The 17125-nt window shown below is 40.5% G+C and overlaps 1 protein-coding gene across 1 annotated transcript; it reads left to right on the forward strand.

Annotated features, from left to right (window-relative positions):
- The first annotated feature begins 4720 nt into the window (after nucleotides 1-4720).
- Nucleotides 4721-16604, forward strand: LOC113141531 (nuclear GTPase SLIP-GC-like). The gene is made up of 22 exons (XM_026326006.1): nucleotides 4721-4913; nucleotides 6778-6859; nucleotides 7150-7268; nucleotides 7395-7466; nucleotides 7681-7708; nucleotides 7877-7963; nucleotides 9305-9398; nucleotides 9954-10170; nucleotides 10300-10521; nucleotides 10757-10963; nucleotides 11096-11271; nucleotides 11934-12027; nucleotides 12115-12202; nucleotides 12334-12455; nucleotides 13867-14040; nucleotides 14137-14291; nucleotides 14447-14564; nucleotides 15178-15286; nucleotides 15391-15524; nucleotides 15833-15914; nucleotides 16011-16080; nucleotides 16312-16604. Exons 1-21 carry the CDS (start codon nucleotides 4746-4748, stop codon nucleotides 16076-16078), a joined length of 2616 nt encoding a protein of 871 aa, XP_026181791.1. The 5' UTR covers nucleotides 4721-4745; the 3' UTR covers nucleotides 16079-16080; nucleotides 16312-16604.
- The last annotated feature ends 521 nt before the right edge of the window (nucleotides 16605-17125 follow it).

Genomic DNA, 17125 nt, shown 5'->3' on the forward strand with positions numbered 1-17125 from the left:
ATATTCATTTACGCCCACCCGGGGTGGGCCCCTCTTGCCCAAATCGCGTGACCACACGTCCGAAGCTCCCACATATAAGGCGGCGGTTCGGGCGGCTCTTCCCTTAGAACAACCGGTCTTTTCTTCAGCAGGCTCAAGGGACCAGTGGGGCCCACAGCCCAGAGGGCTGCGCCCAATTCACAGAATCTTGGGTTACGATACGTAACCAACGTTCTGCCCCATTGGGGCGCAGCCCTCTGGGCTATCGCTATGGGTCAAAGCGATAGCCAGAAATACTCTACGTCTCACTGGGCCTGGCTACCCAGGAGAAGAGTCTGAAAAACAAAGGAAATGCGAGGAACCGCCTGACCCGAAGCGAAGCAAGCACCAGGTGGGATACGTAAGCACTGGTTTCATATAAAGCTGAAAACAGACGGATGCCTGTCCGCATCCGTATAATAAAACACGCTTCCGGTCTTGCCAGCCTAATTATGATTGGGAGGCTGCCAGGACAGCGTGACAGAGGGATGAGCTAGTAACATCCCGCAAGTGGAAAAACGCACGAAGACACACGGGGAATGCCGTGCAATGTCTCCCAGCTGACAAAAACCGAGCAGAAGAGCCGTGGAAGATGACACTCCACTAGTGGAGTGTGCACGGATGCCGACCGGCGGCCCCCTGCCCAACGCAGAGTAAGCCTGTGCAATGGTCTCACATAACCAGTGAGACGAACATTCTACAGAGAAGGGGGAAGCACAGCGAACACTCTCTGTAGTGAACAAACAGGCGCTCCGAATGGCGCAACTCCGCCGTGCTTTCCACATAACATGACAGAGAGTGCAGCAGGCAGAGAAGATGCAGAACAGCTTCCTCTGCGGATGCGTGGGGGGGTGGGGGTGGGAAGCCCTCCAGTGTGATCACAGTGTGGGTTAGGACGCATAACTGCCGCACTGCGGTCCTCCCTGACCTGAAGGCACTCCGGGGATAATGATAGAGCCGACAGATCATTGACCCTCTTTGCGGAGGCTAACTTCAGCAGAAGAGAGGTTTTTTTTAAAAAAAAAAAAAACGGAGAGGAACCTGCTGTAGCGGCCCAAATGGGGCGTCCATGAGAGAGCGTAAAACCACAGCGAGGTCCCATTGTGGAGCCAGGGGACGTGCAATGGGGCGCTGCCTGCGCACTCCCCTCAGAAAACGCTTTGTGAGCAGGTGACTGAACACCGATCTGTCTCCAAACCCCTCATGGCATGAGGAAATAACCGCAGCGTATGCCTTAATGGTGCTAAATGCCAAGTTTCTCTCCAGTAATAACTGGAGAAAAGACAGAATCACGGGGAGAGGGTATGCAACGGAAGGAAACGCCGTTCTCCGTGCACTATCTCTCAAACGTGGGCCATTTAGCCACATAAGATGATGTAGTCGGGCGGGAGCGCACCCCTTGTATGGAGGCGACGACGCCGGCGAAAAAAACCCCCAGACTCTCTAAGCGGTTCCTCTCAGCAGCCAAACCCACAGGTGCTGCCCTATTATCGGAGGCCTGACTATTACGCCCCCTGCCTGTGACAGAGCATCCTCCCTCCATGGAATCTTCCAAGGGGAAGATGCCAGCATGCACTGCAGAAGGGGAAACCATGATGCTCCGAGGCGGTCCGGAGCTATCAGAATCACGTGCAGATCCTCCTCCTGAACCCGGGCCAGCAGCTGAGGGATCAGAGAGATCGGAGGAAACGCATAGAGAAGGTAACGGGGCCATGGCCGATGAGCGAAGGCGTCTACACCCAGCGGGGGATTGCCCTTCGCAACAGAGAAAACCACAGGTGATCCACTGTGGCGTATCCAAACCTGCTCCATATCTGAGCCACCAAGCTCGGATGGAGACGTAAATCCCCTGCGCGAGGACCGCCGTGTGACATGATGTCTGCGGCAAAGTTGCATTCTCCTGCAATGTGCACCGCTTTCACGGAGAGAAAATGCGTGTGAGTCCACAGCAATAGGTGGTGAGCGAGGGAGAGGAGATGAGCCAAGCGTACCCCCCCTTGCCAGTTGATATATGCCGCAGCTGTTGTGTTGTCCATTCGGACCAAGACGTGGCGACCCCTCAACAGTGGAGAAAAATGCCGAAGAACTTTCAACACTGTGAGGAGCTCTAGTTTGTTAATATGCACCGACTCTCTGACCGTTCAACCCCCCCGTACTGTACGGGAGAGGCAGGTTCCTCCCCAACCGGACAGGGAAGCATCTGTGAACACTGACACGTGATTGGACGGAATTCCCAGGGGAACCCCTCGTGTCAGAGCGCGGGGTTTTTCCAGTAAAGCAGATCCGGGCCCACTGACTGGGGGAGGGATAGTATATGCACCACCGGATGAGCCGCTGCCATCATCCCCAGAAGGTGCATTACCGATCGAGCCCTGACGCTTCTGCGTGGGGCGAAGTGATGCAGTAGGGAGGAGAGGGTTGCTGATCTCTCCTCCGAGTGTCGGGCCCTCATTTGTAAAGAGTTCAGTTTGACCCCCAGATACACTATGGACTGAGTGGGCTAGGGCGCGCTCTTTTTCCAATTTATGGTGAAACCTAAAGAGCTCAAATGATCCACTAGTTCCGCCGTCTGCTGCCACGACTCCTCTGGGGAGTGGGCCAGCAGAAGCAGGTCGTCAAGGTAGAACAGGACTCTCATTCCCTGTCTCCGAAGGGGCTCCAGTGCCGTCTCGAACACTTCGAGAAAGTACGGGGAGCCAGCGAGTACCCGAAGGGCAGGCGGTTGTACTGGTAGCTGGTCCCTTTTTGATTTGTTGAGACGCGTCAGATCCAGGACAGGCCTCATATCTCCCGATTTCTTTCCATGATGGCATCACAGAGCTGGTGGATGTTAGAGACCTTGCACTCCTCCACCTTCTGTTTGACGATGCCCCACAGATGCTCAATAGGGTTTAGGTCTGGAGACATACTTGGCCAGTCCATCACCTTTACCCTCAGCTTCTTTAGCAAGGCAGTGGTCATCTTGGAGGTGTGTTTGGGGTCGTTATCATGCTGAAATACTGCCCTGTGGCCCAGTCTCCAAAGGGAGGGGATCATGCTCTGCTTCAGTATGTCACAGTACATGTTGGCATTCATGGTTCCCTCAATGAACTGTAGCTCCCCAGTGCCAGAAGCACTCATGCAGCCCCAGACCATGACACTCCCACCACCATGCTTGACTGTAGGCACGACACACTTTTCTTTGTACTCCTCACCTGGTTGCCGCCAGACACGCTTGACACCATCTGAACCAAATAAGTTTATCTTGGTCTCATCAGACCACAGGACACGGTTCCAGTAATCCATGTCCTTAGTCTGCTTGTCTTCAGCAAACTGTTTGCAGGCCTTCTTGTGCATCGTCTTTAGAAGAGGCTTCCTTCTGGGACGACAGCCATGCAGACCAATATGATGCAGTGTGAGGCGTATGGTCTGAGCACTGACAGGCTGACCCCCCCCCCATCCCTTGAACCTCTGCAGCAATGCTGGCAGCACTCATACGTCTATTTCCCAAAGACAAACTCTGGATATGACGCTGAGCACGTGCACTCAACTTCTTTGACCGACCATGGCGAGGCCCGTTCTGAGTGGAACTTGTCCTGTTAAACCGCTGTATGGTCTTGGCCACTGTGCTGCAGCTCAGTTTCTGGGTCTTGGCAATCTTCTTATAGCCTAGGCCTCTTTATGTAGAGCAACAATTCTTTTTTTTCAAATCCTCTGAGAATTCTTTGCCATGAGGTGCCATGTTGAACTTCCAGTGACCAGTATGAGAGACAGAGCAATAACACCAAATTTAACACACCTGCTCCCCATTCACACCTGAGACCTTGTAACACTAATGAGTCACATGACACCTTGGAGGGAAAATGGCTAATTGGGCCCAATTTGGACATTTTCACTTAGGGGTGTACTCACTTTTGTTGCCAGCAGTTTAGACATTAATGGCTGTGTGTTGAGTTATTTTGAGGGGACAGCAAATTGACACTGTTATACAAGCTGTACACTCACTACTTTACATTGTAGCAAAGTGTCATTTCTTCAGTGTTGTCACATGAAAAGATATAAATTATTTACAAAAATGTGAGGGGTGTACTCACTTCTGTTAGATACTGTATATCAGATAACAACAATGCTCAGTGGCTGGTGGACCTAAGAAAAGACCACAGTGGGTAGTGAGGACAACTAAGAAAATCATCAGGATTAAGGATTTACTACACAGGCTGCATCCACCAGCATCATGGTTGAGCCTACACCAATCACACAAACTGTTCACTCCACTGCCATCCTGCGAAAGGCACTGAAGCTTTCAGGCCCTCATACCCAGATTGTGTAACATCTTCTTTCGTTAAGCCATAAACCTCAAGTCTCAGGGTCTGGACTGTTCACACACACAGCTACACTACACATCTTCACTTTATATTAACTGAACGTATATGCTGCTAATTTCTGTCCATCACAGTTTACAAAATTTACAACTTGCACTTTATGAACATTGCACACAGCACATTAGACTGTTTACATGGAACTATGTCTGGTTGGTGTTTGTCAGATCCATGTCCTGGCTTCCTGTTTTGGACTCTTATTGTTTAGTTATTTCCTGTGTTTTTGTGTTTTAGTTCATGTTCATTGCCCTAGTTGCTTTTACCTGTGTTTACTCTTGTTCCCTGGTTTCTCCTCCCCTTTGTCACTCCCTCTGTGTGTGTGGATGTGTGTGTATGTGTTCTGGGCAACTAGGTGATGAGCCACACCACATGAGACATCAGGTGGCTCAGGCATCTAAGCCAGCTCTCCTGTTGGCTGGATTGTACTGGGACTTTACTGTCTCTTTGTGGCTCCAGTGGTGGATTACTTGTCTTGCCTTTTCCTGTTCTCCTTCTGGTTGGTCCCTGTGTTACGTGTTTCCTGGCTCCTGTTTCCCTGTAAGTTACTATAGTCTCCTGACTCTGCTCAAGTCTCTACCTGATACCTGTGCCCTGCTCTTCCTGGTTAATGTCTCCTGACTTTCCCTTTACTTTCACCTGCCATCTGCTCTGGCTCATTGTGTGATGCCTTTCCTGGTCCTGCTCCTGTGTTCCCAGATTCCCTGGTGTAAATACCTGAGTTGAGTTTTCCTGTTTGTGTTGTATCTAATAGTCTTTGCCTGCAAGTTGGGTCCAACCCTATCATTTTACCTTAACACGACAGCACTGCTCTTAAGTATAATAATAACCACTCGACTTGACATGACTTGACTTGATGTTGCTGAACCTCTTTGGGCAAAGAGAGGTGGAGCCAGTATAAAAGAAAGAGCTCAAAACAGGTCAGGCAGCAGAATAGTCATGTTTGTGCTTTAAAGAGGAACAGACTAATTGTAAGTGCACTAACTTTACTACATTGACAAATAACATATTGTTGATACACTAAATTAAAGTAAGAGTAAGATAATATGTAGAGGTCTATGGTGCTGGTTTATCTGTATTCTATATTGAGAACCTATTCTATAAAATACAATTAAGTGAAACCAGTCAGTGGACTGGACAATCTAATTTAGTGCAGGATGAATACTTTTGATAACTTTATATCTTCACTCATATATATTTACATTTTAACATTGTGATGTTGGTGCTCTTTCCTGAGGTTATGAACACTTTCATTTTTCCTTTTTAGACACAGGTGTGTCTTACTAGGTGTGTCTGTTGTTAGGTGCCCACACATTAGAATCAAATGTCAGCACAGTGAACAGGAAATTTGCTTCTACATCACCTGTGTTTACATCTTTTTGCATTTGACCATCCATAGTTCAGTCTGTGGTACACATGTAGAACCTCAGCAAACTGTTAATTCTGTGAAAAGCTTCAAAAATATAAACACATAACATGAAATATTTACACATTGAGTCTTTTTGCTCACTCATTTTAAAGAGTCACTGTTAACTGTTATATATGTGTGTTTTATATGCCTACAGTGGGTGTGGGCAACCAAGCAGTGGGCAGGGCAGGGATAGTTTATTTATATAACATGTTTTAAAACAAGTTGACTAAAGTGCTTCACGATATAAAAACATGAAGAAAGTACAAACTAAAAATCAAGAACCAGAACTAAATGACTTACTAAAGTAAAGATCAGTAGTTAATTTAAGACATGGGTTGTTCCACAACCTGGGAGCAGCCACTGCAAAATCTCATTCTCCCCATCTCGACAATAGTTGTCGAACACCGCACGAGAAAGAAGTTCTGCCCAGATGATGTGTCAAGAACAAGCTGCAAGAAGACAGAACAAATCTCTCTGTTCTCATGGAGTATGTATAGGCCTTAACTACAAAATAGTGGATTGGGTTACTCCAGTGTAAAGGGCACTACAGTAATCCAAACGGGACATGACAAAGTTCAGAATTGGCTTGGCCTTAGTAAACAGATGTAACAGAAAGAAACAAGACTGAACTGCTGAGTTACTTCGGTTGCCAAATTTTAAATCACACTTGAAAATTACTCCCACATTTTTGACTACTAAACAGAAATTGAAATGAAATGGGGAGGAGAATCAAATTTTCCAAATAAAATACCTTCAGTTTTACTTTCGTTGAAACTGAGGAAGTTCTGAAACAACAATGTTTTCACGCCATTAAAAAAGTCCATTAAAGCTTGGACAGAATGACCATTGTTGGGCGTCAAAGGGAAGTAGATCTGAAGATTGAGAAGTATGCATCTAGGAGAGTGTTTGTATAAGCATTTAAAATTGAATTGACCGAGTTAAACAAGATTCTAGATATTGATTGATTACATTGATTATTTCTCTACCTTCCAGTTGCTGTTGTTGGACATGGATGAGTTTGTTCGTAGCAAGTTAACTGAATGGGGCCTCAGCCAGTGGATAGAAAAATTTGAAGGTAAACCGTTACCATTTTTCAGTGGTGGGCACAGATAATACAGTAACAACAATGAGACACTATGACAGAAAAATGGTGAATAGTTGAAATACAACAAAATAAATATTATTATACTGTGTATATATTATACTCAGCTCATCATTGCTCTATTAGGTCTGTGAGCCTGGAATACTCCTGAAAATTAAATGAACAGCTATGACCACACCTGTTTCACATATGAAATAAACATCACTTTGAATTTAACCTTTTATTGCATGAGTAAGATTGAACTGAATCTGTTTTAATTGTAGATGAAGGCATTGACGAGGAAAGTCTTTACTGTCTCCGTGATCAAGAAATCAGTGAACTGATCCCAAAAGTGGGACCACGAGCAAAATTCAAGGAGAAACTTATGTCATTAAAGGTAAAGGTAATGTTGTGCTCAATAAAGATGCTCTTACAGGGACAGGAGCATAAACATTGATATTAAAATCTTTGCAACAAATAATAAGACATTTATTATACTAATATGTTTTCAATGTCTGTAAAATTTTAGAAAACCTTCCCCATTCAGAATAACTTTTATCTGTGTCAGCAGGAGCAGGAAGAAACGGCAGATTCTGCTGAGGTACAGTGAATTTCACAGGCATATAATCATCTTCTTTCTAATTACAATATGTACTGAGGACATATAAGTGGACAGTGGATAGAGAACATACTATAAATATAAATTTCAATGTATGAATTTTAAAGATACAGTATATGTAGAGCTGTGTTACAGGTGAATATCATTTCCAGATCAAATACTCTTTTAAGAACCAAATATTTATGTTCATCCGCAGGTTCTACCATCTACAAGTGGAACAGGCGGTAAGGGCGCAGTTATTTTTTGTTTTTGTTTTTTTACATGTAGTGTTTGTACTGATATTTTCAAGGCACCTGCAACCACTTTCTTTTTTTCTTCTCTTCTACTGTATTTTTCTTCTACTGTATTTTTCTGTTTTTATTTTATTTTTTCTCTTCTACTGTTTTAAAAAGTCCAACAAGGAAAGAGAAAACTGGATCTTCAAGAGGAATCCAGCAAAGTTCCTTCACCAACTAGTAAACAACGAAGGTTATACCTAGGTATTTATATTTCTTTTTACAGCCTAATGAATATGAAGCCCCAAAGTGTATAAAATAAATTAATAGGACATTATGATATAACTGTTAAATAAATATGCACAATGCACATTATTTAAATACATGTACACAATTTTATTATATGATCATGAATTTGTAAAATAATACAACACATTATTTTATTATGCCCATTTCCACTATGAGTTCCACTACAAAGTTTATTGCAAGCCCTCCTTTTTTAATTTCAGCAGTTTTTATTTCAAAATGTCATTTTTCCAGTGTTTCTTTTTTTATTTCACAATGTCCTTTTTTTCTGTTGGAATGAATCTGTCAATTCAGGTCAAAAGGGCCTTTCATTGTCAACTGTCAATGAATCAAATGTTTAAATTTCCTGCTGAAGCTCATCATTTTAGCACCTTATGGCAAAAACATCCAAGATATAGTGGTAAGCTAACATGTTTGGTGTATCCTCTAGCACATAACTAGTCCCGCCCTCTTGGCCTTGATTGACAGATTAAGTCATTCTCCTGAAAAAAAAAAAAAACAACTGGAGATGGTTTAATGAATTTGATAATGCACTTATGCTTGTTTTTATGCCTAGCTTAACCTATTCAACAATGCCGTTTTTGGTAAAAGTGACTAATATATTGATGTGTATATGGTATTTAATTTTAAACACTTTGGGGCTCCATAAATGTGGAATCTAAAACATGTATATTTTTAAATTTCCTTGCACTTTACTTGGCCTAAGTAAAGGTTTTATCATCTGGCTGGTCTCCGTTAAAGGTTTATAAGAACACCTCAAACATTTAACATTAAAACAGGACAGACTTTAGTTTAACATGACTGTGATCAAACTATTTTCAAAATCCAACACAAAATAGAACCGAATGAAACGGTAATAAGCACAACTCATGAGATATGCAAGGCAAGGCTTACACAAACTACCATTCACGAACATCAACTAATGCTTCATCAAATAACAAAGGAGAACAGGAAGTATTTATATGAAGCAGAACAACAGGTGATTGAAAATAGGTGAGAGCGATTACAATGATTAATAAGTAAAGCTGCCGGGGATCAGTGCAGGGGAAAAAGTAAGGATCCTTACAAAGAGGAATCATATCAGTTTTTAGTTATTTCAGTGACCATTGTGACTTTTTCTTTCTTTAAGGAAGGGTACCAACATTTTTTGTCTACGTCTGTAAATGCCCAAATTGACTTATAAGATAAAATACCTATAAAGCTTTAATTTCTATTCATTCTTTTTTGTGTATCACAACACCTCATTGTGCATTTGGGATACATTGGTTCATGATTCCTGCTCAACTGTTCTTCTGTCAGAAAACAACATGCTGTTTGATGTAAAGTACATCATGAGATATGTCTATGAGGAGCTAAGTAAAGAAGAGAAAACAAGGCTCAATGAATTCTTGAAGTAAGTGTTAAGTTTTCCATATTCCTTATTCTTTGTTGTATCTGCCTGGTTCTGCTCCTGACCAGGGGCTGGTTTCACTAAAAGACCTTGGACTGGTCTGTGTTGTTGAGTCTTAACTTGTTCTTAGATTTCACAAAAATACATATTGACTTATTTGATTGATAAGATTGATAACTAGATGTTTCTTTCCAAAATGCATCTTCCTCTATGAGGAGTCAGTAGTCATTCTACTGTTAATATAAAACTATTCATTAACATCGACTTAAATTATGCTTGTGAGCGGACCAGTCAAACAAAGACATCTTTTTGATTTTGGCACTTTTTTTATCATTTGTATATTTTCCTGCTATTAACATCTTTGTGACAGAACTTTGAGCTTTATGATTGAATGTTCCTTTCTTTTTAAAATGCATCTTGCTCTATGACTGGTCTCTTATATCTGTAGACATTTAAAATATGCCTGTGAGCAGCTTTTTCACACAAAGACTTTTTCCTGATTTTTGTATATTTTCCAAATGAATCATTTAACCCAGATTTAAACTCTTTGTGCAACAGGATTAAAATCAGTGAGTTGGAGACAGACAAGAGGGAGCTGGTTGGTGTCTTTGGTAAAACTGGGGCTGGAAAGAGCTCTCTGATAAATGCCATCATTGGAGAGAAGAAGCTTTTGCCCTCTGGAAGTGTCAGTGCATGTACCTCAGTCATGATTAAAGTGGAGGCTAATGTGCGCAGCTCAAAGTATGAGGCAGAGATTGAGTTCATGACAAGAGAGGTAAAATGAGCTAAATATGTTTATGATGACTTGATGCTGGTTGAAAAGTTATGATGTAGCTGCAGAAATACAGTTGCCGGTGTACTCTACATCTTACTGAGTTAAACTTTTCTCCTTTTTGATTCTCAGGAGTGGAAAGATGAGTTATGGTCCATGAGTCAATATATTGGGGATAATACAGATCAGGAAAGGGACAAAGATGATGATTATCATGACATTGTGGAAAAGCTGTCAGCTTTGTATGGAGAAGAGTGGGAAAACAAATCCACAGAAAACTTGATGGACAAGAAATATTTCAGAGAAATTCCAGAGTTTCTCATTTCCAATAAGAAGATTTTGACATGTGAAACAGTAAGTAACTTTTTTAAAAAGCTTACTTGTCATTTATAAATATAATATATTATTACCTAAGCATTACCTATGTCTAGAATATATGCTATTAATTTTCAGTTATTGAGGTTTTCAACTGAGCCATTCCTGTTTGGTTAGTTACAACAGTTCATTTATACAAACTGACAATCACTTTGAATTCTCCTATAATAAAATGTTTTCCAACCCCTTAATTATACTTTATTATTCATTGCAGGCTATAGAGCTATCTACAGAATTTATCAAATACACAAGAGGTAACTCCAAAGACGGAGCAGACAAAGACATTAAGAGGTGGTATTGGCCACTAGTGAAGTGTGTGACTGTCAGGGTGCCTCAGAATGATCTTCTCCAGCATGTCACACTTGTGGACCTTCCTGGAAATGGGGACCGTAACAAGAGCAGAGACAGGATGTGGAAAGAGGTAATTTATTCACATGCATGGCTCTGTTTGTTGTGTATTATAGTTGTATTGTTATCTGGAAACTAACACAATGTTATTACAAACCACTGATAATTATTAACCCATAAGTAACGTGCTGATATGTTCAATTAGCTTGTTGGAAGTTGCTCTACAGTGTGGATTGTGACAGAAATGAATCGAGCAACATCAGAGAAAGAAGCCTGGGACATCCTGGAAAATGCCAGCAGCCTCATGGGAAATGGTGGCGAGTGTCAGCACATTCACTTTATCTGCACCAAGACTGATGTTATTGAAGATCTGGATGATCAGTAAGTATTTGAAGATGTCAAATGTACATAGTAAAGATCTAGATAAGACACTGACACAACCCACCTACAATTCATTAAAACTGCAGAAGTCGCCTGCAAATTATCCAATTTCTAGACAACACTGACCACAACTCTTCCTATAATTTCATGGAAAATGTCATATGCAGATGTAAATTCATAGGGAAGTGTGGTAGAGTGTAATTTTGTGCCTGCATTTAAAACAGCACCAGTTCCAGCACTAAGTACGAGTACATTTGAACAGTTTATCAAGATAATTGACAGCTAGTTATTTTCTAACACAGAGACTCTTCTGAAATTGTTGTGTGCATTTAGGCTGTTTCATTGTCTTCTGGCTCTTTATGTAGCTAATCCCAGGCTGACACCATGATCATGTTTTTGTTGGGGCCATTCCATCCACTGCACCCAGGCTTTGACTTTCACTTTGTAAAATTAGATATGTCTTCCCTGGCTGGCACTGTGTGATGGAAACATGTAAATAACTAAAGTGCTATAAATGAAACATGTTGTACTTTTCAGTATGGGTTTCATAAAAGGTTTTTTTGGCTTTTATTATGAGAAGAATGTGCAAAAAATGTTGGAATGAATTTCATTTTCAGAGCTACATGTGTGAGCTGCCACTTGACACAAATCTTTTCTTGTAGATCAGCAGCTGAAGTTCGCGCTCGCATACTTAGAAGAAACATAGGACTCAAGGAAGGAATGATCAAAGAATTCAACAAACTGAACAAGGTTAAGGTGAGTTATCAGGAATAACAGAAACTATAACACAAAGACTTTGTGTAACTGTAAGTCTTACCTTAACACTGACTCTTTTTTGTCCAGAAACAATTCAGTGATGGATGTTTCAAAGTGTTCACAGTGAGCTCCTATGAGTTTCTGAAAAAAAAATGTCTAGAGAAAGATGACACTGGTAGGTGAAGTCTCCATAACAGAAAGTATCTACCTGAAATACATAATTAGTTTTAACAACAGTTTAACAATAATGACTAATTTGATCATGATATTTAAGTATGTAATGTACGAAACTGCACTTTTTTACAGAAATACCCAAACTTCAGGATTTTCTGCAAAATCTCAATGACTGTCACTCAGAGACAATAAACTATGTGTCTGGAGCTCATGGGATTCTCTCTTTGATGCAGGGGACTAAAAGTCAGCTGGTGGTAAAATTAAGTTTTTACACCACTTTTAATGTCTTTAATTGTTTGAACTATCATTAATATTCACAGAAAACTACACTCAAGTGGAAAATATGAGGGAATTTAAATTTCCAATAGTGAATAGTGAAATAGTCCAAATTTCTTGTGACTATTATGTGCATTTTGATTTCCATAATTTAGTTTACTTTAAAGAGGGCACATAACTGCATTTATTAGAGCAGGGCTCCTCAATTTTCAAATTTGAATCAGGACCATGTGTCAGTGACTTGTCAATCTGGACACAGCCTACACTTTGTATGGGGAATGTAATAATACAGTATGTTTCCTATTTTGAAAAATGTGAAAATGTTTTATATTTATAAATAATGTTAATTTTTAGTATATAGAGTATTTGGAGATTGTTAAAGCAATTCTGGACTGAGGTTAAAGCTAAGCATAATTGTTTCCTTGTTCGATATCACTGTCATGGATGGTAATGATGAGCCAGTGCGCACATGTTTAAACATTTAAAGTCAACAGGCATTCACATTTTGTCCTATGGGCATAAGAAAACAAGATTTTGGTAACATCCGTCAGTGTACATTTTCAAAGATGATTAAATAGAGAAATCAGTATTAATTTTGCCCTAATCGCACAAACCCCTGTTGCAGTTGTGAAGAGTGGAAATGTTGAACATTATTAAGACACAAAGCAAAAGGGAAAGAATAATAATGAAGCCATAAAAGCACACCCAAGCCAAGACTGACTCCATGGGTCTCAAATGGCTGCTTATAAATATTTAGCCCCATCCCACAGATCATCACAAGATCATAAATACCTGTGCAAAACTCGCCCTATTTATTAGAGCAGGTAGGCTGTTTCACCCATCAAACAGGTGAACAGGAAACTGCAGTAAGTCTGTATGTGTGTGTGAAATGTAGTGTGACTGACTACAGAAACAGGTTGGGAAAAAGAGAGTGTGAGCCGCCAGCAGTTTGTTAATCTGCTGTAAAATTAATGTAGTGGAGTAACAGTAGAATATGTTCTTTTGAAAAAAAACTAGTGCAGTCTAGTCAGTCACAACGACATTGATCCCAGGGGGGAGGTGAATATTGCAAGGCCTTGAGAAGCTTGTCACATGGGCAAGGTGACATGGGCTTAAGCTCACCAAGTCACCTATGTCACCTTAAAGTTACATTTGTTTAATAAAATTAATTTGCTTATTGCACGTTTTTCTGGAACTTTGACCTTAAATATAAATGGACCTTTGAATATTACGCTTGAGTAACCCTGTATAGAAGGTGGTCTCTTTATATCAGAACATCATAACAGAATTTCAGAAGGAAACAAATTGACTTGAAAGAAGCTCAGTCAGTTAATGTTTACTGTGTAGTTTCATTACCATAAATACTAAATGTGTTGTTTTTGATTCCAGGCTGACAAAAAAGCAGCTGTGTGCAGACAGCTTGAAGGAAAAATAAGGAATGAACTTGATGAAGTGAGAAAATCCATGGAAGAGGCTAATAAGACTTTTGAAAAATGCCTCACTGAAGGGGTTGAAAAATCAAAACGTTCATGTGAAGGAAATTTAAGGTCCATCATATATCCTGTATGTAATTGAACAATAATTTGATTAAAGCAGCTGATTTTGCACCATGATTGAGTATACAGTATATTTCAAAATAACTTTTCTGTTGTATCTCAGAGAAAATCAGGTAGCAGTTTTCACAAGACATTGAAGTGTATTGTTGAGAACAATGGCATCTATAAACCAAAAAAAGGGAAACCAATTAACCTCAACATGAAGTTATCATCACACTTGACTGACAGCATTGATGAGGAATTCAGGAAGACCTTCCCGTAAGAAATTACTTAATTAGACATAAAACACTTCTGGCTCGTTTTCTGAACTCTGGAAAATGTCATTACATTTTACTGTCTAACGTCAAAATAATACATGTATAGAAAATACATTATTAAAATACAAACCTGCCAGTGCTACATTTATGAAACAGAAATGAAGGAAAATCTGGACCGTACCATGGAGTCATCAATAAGTTTTCACTTGGTACAGAGGAGCTGATTCAGCAGAACAAAGATGTTGAACTGCAGCTGATGTTTCTCAAGACAGAGGTAAAAAATGAGAATAGAAACATCCTTTTCATTCATGTATTGTCAGTGAGACTTCAGCAGAATGAGATTAAAATATACATGTACAGCACTGTGCAAATGTTTCAGGCACTGTAGATGTTTAGATTCCTATGACACAAAAGCCTACCCTCAAGGAGGCATCCTAAATTAATTCTGCAGCATGATAATGACTCCAGACACACAACTAGTCACAAACTACTATGTTAAGAGACAAGAACAACAAAGATCCTTTTAGCAGATAACATCAGTCTGGGATTACATGAAGAGACAGAAGCAACAGAGAGGCTTAAGCTTAGAACAGAACTGTAGCAAGTTCTCAGAGATTTGTGGAACAACCAACCTGACAAGTAAATAGAAAAAAAGTGTGTGTCCCTCCAGGAGAATTGGTGATGTTTAAAATACTGATTTCATTCAGGTTTTTGTGTTTGTCTGCACTTTCACTGCTTAAAACATTTGCACAGTACTACAGTATATATCACACTGTTGATATAGTCATAAACAGTGTAGAGTAAGTTCTGACATTGAAAATTTAATTGTTATTGGTAATAACTTGATCTATGTAAAATATTCATCAATACTTAAATTTGTCTCTAAGGAAGAAAAACTTCAGACAAAACTCAACAGAACCATCCGGAAGCGCAAGAAAACGATCTACAACAGTCTGACAGACACAATCGAAGAATCCATGGAGAAATGCTATGAAAGTACAAAAGAAGACCCTGACATACACAAGCTGATGCTATAATAATACACATTTATTATAATTGGACAGAAAGTCTAAGTTTGACAATTTTGTGTTTTATTGTAGAAGCAGCAGCTTTTAGAGGAGAGGGCACACTGGGCAACATGAGGGAAACTCTTGAGAGTCACGTGCGTGACAAGAAGCACTGGATGTTTGAGAGCGCTAAAGATGTTATGTTGGACAAACTGAATATGCTGAAGGTTTGTCACACTTTAAAATATAAAGTAGCGGTCTAAAAATTTGTTATAATACACATTTTTCCTTATCCAGGATAATAGGTCAACATTATAAATCTTTCTACTTCTTAAAGTCCTAAAGGCTTTGACACAAATGTGCAGTTAGGAATAAACAAAACACAATTATTTGTAGCCACTGATCATTTTATCAGCCCAGTCTGAGAAACCTTTTGTACACACATTTAAACAGTTAAAATCTATGATTCAGTAAATACTGAACACAACATTTGGCTGTTTGAGCAATAAATGATAAAGATTCTGATGCTGTTTAGGAGGAAATCCTGCAAAGACTGAAGAAAACCCTGATGGAATCAATGGAGCTGTCACTCAGGACAGATGATTACTCAATCCCAGGTAAAGAGATCAAATCTAAATTAAAGCAGTTATGTGGATCATTAAGAAACTGTGTAAACTGTTATTTTAAACTATATGCTATTGTTTACATTTTAGATGTGTCAAGAGAACTAGAGATGGTGAAGACCCATTACCATGAACTGATAAACAGTCAAGATCAATAAATGTCAGTAACTGGGTGAAACCTGTGTTAAATGTCTATGTAATAAATGTAAAGGCCTTTATTATAAGCTGAATGACAATTATTATCCAAACCAATCATTCAAACATATGATTTTATGTTTCAGTGTGATTTTGTGTTCCTCATGTATATAAGACAAATACTCAGTAATGGTTGATGTGACAGTCCTTCTGTTTGTCATCATGTTTGAATGTTTATCTCTGGTGGATGTTCCAGGTTGGCTGAGTAGAGAGAAACAGCAGGAATTACCCACTAAATGTTTTCTATTACTTTACTTTTTAGTTATTACATGTACACAGACTATAGATTTTCTTTGCCTTTAATTGATTATAGTTCAGAAACAGAGAGAATATGTGAGGTCCAAAAACCAGGAACATTCTGGTTTACAAAGGGGCCTCAGAGGTTTTTTGCTTTTAATGCTTTAACCACCTATGGTCATGAGCTCTGGGTCATGACCGAAAGGACAAGATCGCAGATACAAGCGGCTGAAATGAGCTTCCTCTGCAGGGTGGCCAGGCGCTCCCTTAGAGATAGGGTGAGGAGCTCGGTCACCCGGGAGGAGCTCGGAGTAGAGCCGCTGCTCCTCCACATCGAGAGGAGTCAGTTGAGGTGGCTCGGGCATCTGTTTCGGATGCCTCCTGGGCGCCTCCCTAGGGAGGTGTTCCGGGCATGTCCCACCAGGAGGAGGCCCCGGGGAAGACCCAGGACACCCTGGAGGGACTATGTCTCCCGGCTGGCCTGGGAACGCCTCGATGTCCCCCCGGAAGAGCTGGAGGAAGTGTCCAGGGAGAAGGAAGTCTGGGTATCCCTGATTCGGCTACTGCCCCGCAACCCGGCCCCGGATAAGCGGAAGAAGAAGGATGGATGGATGCTTTAACCATTCTTAAAATGTTTTTCATGTTTTATTAAATATGATTTTCTAGTGGATAGGACACTGATTTAGCTGATTTTATTGATGTGTAAATTGAAGCTTGGGCCCTAAGTGCAGAACATACTGTAGGTTGAATTTGACATAGTTTTTATGAATTTT

Source organism: Mastacembelus armatus, chromosome 8, assembly GCF_900324485.2.
Source record: "Mastacembelus armatus chromosome 8, fMasArm1.2, whole genome shotgun sequence".
Lineage (NCBI taxonomy): Eukaryota > Metazoa > Chordata > Actinopteri > Synbranchiformes > Mastacembelidae > Mastacembelus > Mastacembelus armatus.